At 39.6% G+C, this 9789-nt stretch overlaps 1 protein-coding gene across 1 annotated transcript in view; it reads right to left on the bottom strand.

The window, feature by feature from the left end:
• Window positions 1-1787: 1787 nt before the first annotated feature.
• The window catches only part of CCDC187 (coiled-coil domain containing 187), a gene marked incomplete at both ends in the record, with an annotated part of 42559 nt that continues 34557 nt past the window's right edge, over window positions 1788-9789 (bottom strand). Inside the window, 10 exon segments of the mRNA XM_080630950.1 lie at window positions 1788-1928; window positions 1932-1967; window positions 2272-2397; window positions 2823-2951; window positions 3613-3906; window positions 3909-3911; window positions 3973-6902; window positions 7657-7825; window positions 8306-8418; window positions 8970-9154. Coding sequence (XP_080487076.1) covers window positions 1788-1928; window positions 1932-1967; window positions 2272-2397; window positions 2823-2951; window positions 3613-3906; window positions 3909-3911; window positions 3973-6902; window positions 7657-7825; window positions 8306-8418; window positions 8970-9154 — 4126 coding nt within the window.

Raw genomic sequence — 9789 nt, 5'->3', positions numbered from 1 at the left:
ATATTAAACATGCCTGACATGTCCTGTGTATACACTTTTTATTCTCATCAGCAGGAGTTACTTTATAGCTCTGTCCTTCTGTATATAGCATCTAGCAAGGGTTCAGGCTTCACTCACAAACCTAATTGCAAATATAATGGTTATCTTCCTCAAGTGTAACATATAGCGTAGCATAAGGCATCAGTCTGAAATGAAATGAGTCCTTCAGCTACTCATTCACATACATAAGTGGTATTTTTAATAGCTTTCATTCCAAATACAACAAGGATCCTGCTGCTGCTGCAAAACCATAGTGACAGCAAACTGAAAAACTGCAGTGCTTCAATATATGGATTTGTCATTGTATCCCACAATTTGTCTGTAAGTCCAGGAGGAAAAGAATTGAGCTAAATCCTACTGTAAACTGACAACAAGAAAACATTATTATTGGAACAAATAACTTATCTGGATTAATTCATCAATGAGGATAAGAGTCAGAGTCTTAAGAAAAGGTACCACAAGGGACATGAAAATAGTTGATAGAAGATCAACAGTTAATGCACTGGGGGCAGCGAGCAGGAGCTGTCTGCAAAACAACAAAACCACTCTCATTCACATAGCAGAGCATACACTATGGCCTGCAATTCTACTTGATTTCAGTAAAAACAAAAGTGAGATTTTTGGGAGTTTATTTTATTTATTCAGAAAACAAACTGTTCAGTAGGAAAAGTTAAGCCATCGGTATTTAAAAATAGAAACATAGAATGTATTTCTATTTTCCTAACAAAACCTATATTGTAAATATTGTGATTTTAAATAGATGTTTCTATATGGCTTATATTCAATTGTCCTGCTTTTCATTTTATTTGAAAGACACCCTGAATGTTGATTTTTTTCTAGTTTTGCCAAAACAAAAGAATAGGATTATTGATTTCCTTTGGTTTGCCCAGTAAAGCACATCCTTCAGCAGCCCACGTTTAGATGTAAGATTCAAAAGGCTCATGTGAATTGTATGATAAATAACCTAATCACAGGCACATATTTAATTTTCAGAAATTGGAGTTACTGATAGAAAAATATCCCCTTTAAAGAGCATTACATCAGGGTTTGTCTCATCTGCATAAAGTTGTAGATATTAAAACTGAATGTCTGGCTCTAGATCCTGTCAGGGCAAGTTAATTCCATATGCCACATCTCTGAAGCCATCTCCGGGCTCCTTTTAACCAGTTCCATAGTATATAAAAACATTTAAAAATGGTGCAGTGACCTTTAACTCTGATGTACCCATCAGGAAAAGCTTTAGGCTTGTTCCAGTTAGAGGAGTTTATTCCAAACTACAGAGGCACACAGCAATTCCGTTTCTAGGAGATTTAATTCCGTTTGCACATTTACATTCTTAAGAGTCACTTGTGATTATGTGAACGTTATTTTCAAAGCATGATTCACCTGTCATCATTCATAGCCTGAACATGATAACAAAGAATAGGATAATTTACACATAAATTGGGTTCGAACCCTGTTTGTAGAGACTTGGACACAATTTTAAAACATATTGTGCTCTTAAAATGCGCAAGTGAATAAAGTGCTGTCTTGACCAAAAAAACCCAGACAAGAATAAAATTTCCACCCTTTAGGTTCTGTGTGACATCAAAGATGAGCCCTGACCTTAATGAGCATTTCCAAAGCACACATGAACACACAAATTAGGCCAATGCCCCAATGGTATTTGGTACAAGTTCAGAACTAAAATTCTGAAATCATGCCTAAAAAATTTCCTTGCTTAAAAAAAGAAATATTTTAAAAATTCCTTAAAAATCTTTTAGGGAAACCTTAGAATCACAGGCTTTTCTCAGACAGATCTTGTTAAGAACTCTGATTGTATCGAGGATCAAGCTATCAAATATGTCTTTGGTCATTCTCATCTTCACAGTTAATTCATCGTCATCGTATTAAGTCCATTGAGATTCTTCTTCACAGAGTTCCTGAATCTAGGGTACAATTTTATTTCAGAGATTTTAATTGCTTATAATACTTCAAGAATAAGAGCATGGTCTGTTCTGACAGGTACCAAGACATTGTACCTAATCCAAGAGCTTTAGATATGCATCGTTAATTTAATGTATTTCATTTGAACCACTCACAAGAACTGGAAGTACTGGATTATTATTGCAAGTGTACTGAAAAAGAAGTCCTGAAGTTATTCTGAGTGCACACAATTCTCACAAAAGCATGAGATTTTCTAGTTTAAACCTAGAAAAAATCAAAACGAATCTCCAGTTGGAATTTGCTTACCAGAATAAGGCCCACTCTGTCTCTCTTACACTGGCCATACTTGGTCATATTAGGGAATTCTATTTTCATTTCTAAGTCATTATTTTCCAGGCTCATTATTTTAAAAATTTCACCCTCAACAAATATCTACAAAATAGAAGAGGCTGAAAAAAATTCTTCCCATAGGAATCCTGCCACTGAGAAGGCTGCCAGGGTGAAGATCCAGCTTTAGATCTAGAAACATCCAAGAGTTTAGGGAACTGATCTAGAAGTAGCTGATCAATATTGAGCAACCAACATGCTTTAGATGTAAGATTACTTTAAAGGTTCCACCCAACATAGTCATAACCAGGGAGATTTAGACGCCCTATTCCCATTCTATAGAGCTCTGTACACTTTAATCAGCTCGGTCTGTATTTATAAACATTTGAGAGCAATGCTGTTTTCTTCTCTAATCACCTCAGTTACACTGCCATAATCCTCCCACATTTCACACTGTCTTTTTGCCATGACAATTATCTGCTCTCCTCCCTGACTCTTGTTATTGTACACTTTGTGTTTCCAGAATGTACCTTGACATCACTGACGTCTGTTCTTCTGCAAAGATGCCTGGAACTTTCTCTCATCCACAGAAATGCATTTGGATTTGCAGTCACTTGATATTCTGCACATAGCAACTCACGGGTCAAATCAAATATAACCTGCAACAACAAAACCACAGCACCAGCATAAACCAAATCCCTCACTGGTGCCCTTTCAGAGGTTTCTCAGCCCTTCTGAAGGATGTTAGGATGGTGACAGTAGAGGTTTGCATCTTGGTGCAAAATACCCTAACATCAACTGCACCACTGATGTTCCTATGCTGATCATTGCCTAAAGAACACATCATCCTGTACAGCAGGGATTGGACAGTAATGTGTGAGCACTCACTAAGTGTGACGCTGATGGAGGCCTTTAGTCTCCTTGTGTAGGCAGAGGTCCACAGAGCTCAGCAGTTTCAGGATGCTAAGGAACATGAAGATCTGTCCAAACTCAGCAGGACCATCTGAGGTCCATCCTTTAATTTGCAGCTTTCCAAGAAGCTTGGCTTTTTCTGAACATACCCAAAACAGATGCTGGGCTATGTGTCCAGGGAGTTACAACTGAAAAGCTCTAGCAAAAGGCATTTATCACAACAAGGACATCCATTTTAGTGAAACTATTTTGCAGCAAATTGCCCAGAAGCAGTAGTTTGCAATACCTTTCAGTGCTCTTTTAGCTATATTTAGTGTTAACAGCTAGAATAATATGAAGTACTAGCTATTATGAGTCAGTGTATAGAACACTTGGTGAGTTGAATAACAGTTACTGCTTTAAAAATACCTGATTATACATTGTCTTGCTTTCTGTTTCTAAATCGTTCCCTGGGAGATCATTACATTCAAAGTACTTTGGCACACTGATCCTTCTGAAATCTGAATATATGTTTTCTGGGCTCCATAATTCTTCTACAGCACATGCAGACAATTCCTTAACATAAGAACTGTAATGTGGTATCACAAGGGGAACTTCCACTGTTTCCTTCCAAGGAGCTGAGTGCCACTGATCTAATTTGTACAAGTATTGCTTTTGTGTGTGTCTCACCAGCATATGTTGGTGAGAGGAACAGGTCAGATTAAGTCAGCCATCTGGTTGCAAATGCTGACATGATTTTTATGGATGTGGAAAACAACTGAGCAACACAAATGCTTGTCTGTGTAGACAAAATTTCAGGTCCAGGACTTCAGACAAAAACCTTCTCACTGTACTTACTGGCAAAGTGGTTGGAGAAGCCTCTGGAGATAAAGGACATACCTTGCCTGCTTTTGAGCCATGTATTCTTTTAATCTTCTTATATTCTTTAACTGCATCATCTACAAATTTAGTTGCAATTCTCTCTGCTACTGTGTGACAACCGTGAACGCTGCGCATGTCAGAGTCACACAGCAAGACATCAGAAACCTTTGCTGATGGTTCAAATAAGAAAGAAACTGAGTTTTCTTTAAGGAGAAACAGTTTCTGGGAGTCTTCTTGTCTTGGGTCTGTTGCAAAGGCACTTTCATATATGTGCTGGGCTGGTTCAGAAAATGCAATTAAAATGTCAAGCAGAAGTTTTTTACCACATTCACTTGTAATGTCACCAGCAAGTTTATTCCTTTTCTGATCCTCTACCAAGCTACAAATATTTTTGCTTGTGTTCCCCTTATCTGTGTTACCAGTCTTACTTTCCATTGGAATCACATCTGCAAGGGTCCTTTGTTTTATTTTTGCTGGTTCTGGTTTTTCTGTATCCGATCCCAAGCACGTTAAGTTAATTTGACAGAGGAATTCATGACCCTGGTCACAACGTGGAAACTTTTGTCTTTTTCCAGACAGCAAGGCAGTGTGTAACCTGGCCTGTATTTCTTTCACTTCTGATCCTCCCACACTGTTTGTGTCTTCTGCTTTCTCCTTTGTAAACCCTGCTCTCTGCTCATCACCTTCAGAATATTTGCAGTCTCTTTTGAAGGATTCATCATCATAGGAGGAGTCAGAGTCTTCTTCCCCACTGTAACTGGAATCATTTTCCCTAGCCCCCAACAAGTGGGATATCTCATCAGTTCTGACAAAGACACCACAGTGCTGAGCACACTCAAAATACTTCACCCCTTTGTAAGTGCCAGCGTTATCACCTTCAGCTTTGTCAAGTGCAACACCAGCCCAATGGCCACTATCAAAAGAAGTCTGTCCTTTGAACATGAGGGTTCCAGGTTGGGTCTGCTTTACTAACACTCTGTCCCCAATTTCAAATGATGACAATGGGTTGGCACTGTCATCCTCAGCTCTGGGCAGTGCTAAGTGTGTTTTGCATTGTTTCATTGTGAAATCTAGACTTTTCTTGGCCTGACCAGAAGTAGCAGCATTTGACACAGGCAGAAACTCTGAATACTGCACAGGTGTCTCATGTTCTCCTTGTTGGTTTTCTGATAAGCTCTCCTTTGCACCAGAAATACCTTTAACTAAAGATTGCTCTGAGATTGTACCATCCTGTGCTGAAAAAACAGCAGTTGTCTCTCGACTGAGCAGGGGAAATTCCTCAGGCACAACGTTATCAGGTAATGGGGGCAATGTGTCCATTTTCAGTGATGCATCTTCATCCATACACTCTGTAGTCTCCAAGACTGTCATTTGTTCTGGTGGAGATAGGAGATCATCCATACTCAAGCTAGGAGCATCATTTTTCATTGCATCTGTGCCTAAAGGGGGAGGAGGAAGATCTTCACTTGGAAATGACAAATCCTTTTTATTAGAGGATGGCAAGTCAGCACTTCCATAGGACAATACTTCATCAACAGGAGACAGTATTTCTGACAGGGTTTCCTCATCGGTTGGAGGGAGACCCTCATCACTAATAAAAATTGTATCATCTTCACCTTTGGAAGAGCAGTTCTCAGCTTGAAGGAGTTGCTTTCTTGAGGAGACAGAAGAACACAGTCCCTTCCTTTCTCCCTTTATGACTTGCCTTTCGGTTGTGGAAGTACTTTGATTTTCTGTAGCCACCCTTCGGAAAGACTCGAATGGGTTGGTTTCTCTATGGACCTCCTCAGAAATTCCAGGCATGGATGTGGACAAGGATGCAATCTGACTGGGTTTGCTGGATTCGAGTCTCTTGTTTAAAAGCTGCACATGCCTATTTTCACCTCCTGAAGCAGATAAGTTTCTTGAAGGTAGACTTGCCAGTAATTTGTTATTTTCAGTATCTCCATCAGGTGGAAAAGAGACAGTGTTCCTAAGCTGGTCAGTCACCAAACATAGATGTCTCGAAGAATCTGTGAGTGCAAACCCCGTTAGGCTTCTATCTTGATGCACGAAGAAAGTGTTAATTCCAGCATCCTTTTTCACTCTGCTAGTTGCAGAACTAGGTTTCTTCAGTTCATTGATCTTAGGTGAGTAAATATCATCACTGCATGAGGAGCTGGCAACTGCAGCTTTACCCTGGTTTGTGATCTCCTGGGAACAGGCTTTGTTTCTACTGTAGTTTTCCAAGTCATCCAGATGTGGCTCATCCATTCCCTTGGCAGGGTTATCAGACTGGGAGGAATGTGCCGAGGGACTTACTTTGTCTAATGCAATGAAGGAAAGCAACTGATCAGTGCAGCCATGATCTGAATCATCTCCAGAGTATTTCTGGGGGCATGATGAAGCCTCAGTGCTGTGCTCTTCAGGCATTTCATATTCAGTGTGTTTGTCACTAAGTAACATTTCCTTTCCATTGCTTCTTACTATGAGTGGCTGTTCTGAAACATCAGGAAATGCATCACCATTGTCACAAACAAACTCGTGTGGGATACTGACATCTGTGTCCTCTCCATTTTTCAGCTCTGATTCAGAATCTGAGCTGGAGCTTTCTGAAATGGCAATCCAAACCGCAGACACTTGCTGAAACTCCAGGAGTGAAGAGTCTGATTTGGCACTTTGACATCCGGGGGAGAAGTTGTTCAACCTGAGTGATGAGTCAGTGGAAGTTAATCCTTCAGAAAATGCTTGTAGCTCTTCATCAGGAGCTTCATGAGAAATATGGTCCAAATGCTTCAAACACTGCCTCCCATCCACCTGCTGGGTCTCATATGGGACAGACGTGTCCACTTCTTTAACTGGACCATTCAAGTAAAAAAAATAAAACAAACCCCATCAGATTTCAGAGCAACATTCTTTTGTAGGTTCCTGACAGATAATTTAGGATTCAAATCCTAAGCTAGGCTTGGGAATCTGGGGAAGGTGCAGCCTATGCCAAACTTCTGTCATCAAGACCACTGTTTTTAAGTCTATCTTACACAAATCTATAGTCTTCCTCACTATGGAGTAAATACAGAAAGACAGTTCATTAGAAAACTATCACAAATATGAAATATTGTCACAATATGTAAATGTTTATAATGCAGGGATTATGCATACAAAGAGCTATGTAAATGATATAACTGGCTCATATACAGCCAGCCAGTTTTATTCATTATATAGCCTACTGAGAGCAAGAAATATGAACTCAGGATAAAACCTGGAAACAAAAATAACTCCAGCATGTCCTGTCAAAGTCTATCTTCAACTGATCTATGTTCTTTTAAAAAGAACACCCTTAAATTATTGAAAAAAATGCCTCAAAAGAGAGTAAATTGTTAATGACACAATCAGAATAAGTTATGATTTTGTTCTGAGGAAGCAGTATAATCATATCTGATAATAAACCTTTGAGAGATCTCCACCATCTTGCCTAGCAGTGATTTATATATTGGGTAAAGTGAGCAAGACATTCAGTAATAAATGAGGAGATTGTCTCTCTTTCTGTCTGGATTAAAGTTTGATTGAAGTGGTTGAAACAGATTGGACATAATAGCATTAAATATGATTTACCAGTTCCTTGAAGAGTATTTTCTGCCTGAACCAGGCATAAGTTACCCAAAGTAGAAAGCATCCCTAAGCTTTTCATTGTGAACTTACTGTCACACGGATTAATATCTTCATTGTCTTTAGAATCTATCTTTGGGTTTGAAACAAGTGCCTTTTCCTCCAGCACAAACTCCTAGATTGTGAATATATAAGAGACAGAGTTATCTTCTTAAGGTAAAAGGACTTTGCTGGCAGAAAGAATAGTTGAGATCAGAGGTTAAATCTACATGTTTACACTAAGATACAAGTTTATATGGACTCCTGGGCATATATATACCCATGTCGGGAGTGTGTTGCTGGTGTAGGAAATAGGGAAGGGACTAACTAGTCTCTGCAGCTGCTATGGGCAGCAGGTTTAGTTCCTCCTGGAGCAGCACTGCACCACAGGAGATGGCTTAAGGACATTGTCATCAGTTAATAACATAGAGAAGATGGAAGGGGCAGGGAGGTTGTTCAGTCTTTAGCTGAAGGGCACACAGCCAACACACAAGACTGACTTTTGCTCAATCTTCATAATTGTCAAATGAGCCTGGTGCTGGTCCTATCTTAAGGCAAATATAACCTGCGGCACCATTTCTTTAGGCAGAAATGGAATTCCAGGGGTGATCCTTACCAGAAATGCACACTTTCTGCCTTCTCTTGTAAATGGTGTGGATGCAGGCTCATCCATTCTAGCTGAATCTACATGTTCCAGAGGTAATAAAACATGATCCTGAGCATTAAGCTCTGAAAGGTACAACATAAAGTTACAATATTTCCAGTCCTGCATTTCTTTTCCAAGAATAACTTGACTATAGCTTTTTGTTTAGCTCAGTCAAGAAGGTTTAAAGTTATTAATAGTTTGTGTAACTTAGTTTTGCCCTACACACTCCTCATCACACAACAGAAGCTGAAATGAGCAACGACCATATTTATTCGATTATCACCTTGAGTGTCATCCAGTTACATGGTAGCAATTCACAAGCCCAATTGCAGAATTATCTACACCCTTTCTTTCTTCATCTATGCATAGCAGCTATCTCAACAACAGAACTTACACCTTTGTGACACCCTCTTGCCAATCCTGAGCAGGACCTGGTACCAAACCCCACGCTGGAGGTAACCAAGGAACAAATCAACATCACGAGCTCCCTCTCATGTGCTTGTCCTCTTCTGGAAGATCAGTTGAACTGCTCCAAAGAACAACTGAGACTTTTAACTTTCGCCCTAAGTCATGTAGTTTGACTAAGCAGCCACAAACATGGCTGATCTTTACGGAGATCATCTTTATTTGGTACCTGTGTTTTTGCAGTCTTTAATCATAAAGATTGAGCCTGTGGTTTGACCAGAAGCACCACACACTTTCTTGGCCATCATTTCAGACACATCAGGACCTTGCAGACCAAGGGATGGCTCCAAACCTGGCAACTCCTCTGCCTGTTTCTGGTAGCATACCAGTGTTCCCTTGCTCTCAGTGGAAAAGCTGTAAACAGACAAGGAATTAATGGTTGGGGGTTGGTTTTGTGCTTACAAGTTAATCATGATAAATCTATATGAAATCAATAAAGGTATGAATTAAATGCTTCTTATAGTTCTTGATAGTACATGTAGAGTGCTCACATGCACATGTGTTTTGAAACTAGCAAATTAGTAAAGTCAGAAGCATCCTGAAGAGTGTATTTTTCCTCTCCCTTCCCCTCCCTCTCACTTGACATTGTATTTTATAGAGTCAGGTTTCTGATCTTCATAGATGAGAACAGGAGGAGACTGAAGAAATCATCAGCATTGAAAAGGTAAAACCAGGGTCAAACTCTGAACCTGTTTGCCTCCCCCATTTCCAGTCTCTGGTACTGTATCAGATTCCAACAGATCTCATTAATTTTTCCACATTAAACATACCATTGCAACTTTATGGATATTTGGACATCAGATACTGAACATGATGGTGACTTTGACCTTTCTAAACAGCCTGCTTACTGCAAAAGCACAAAGCAACACAATTCACACTCACAGGCTTTTCAGTTAGTGGCACAAGTTCTAGAATACACAGTTGAATAAGTCCAGAAAAAAAGAGTGATCTCCATGTGGGTTGTTTTGGTTTTGTTGGGGTTTGGGGAT

This window comes from Psittacula echo (genome assembly GCF_963264785.1).
Source record: "Psittacula echo genome assembly, chromosome: 16".
NCBI classification, from domain to species: Eukaryota; Metazoa; Chordata; class Aves; order Psittaciformes; family Psittacidae; genus Psittacula; species Psittacula echo.
The sequence above is the reverse complement of the archived record's forward strand: the minus strand, read 5'-3'. Positions and strand labels throughout refer to the sequence as shown.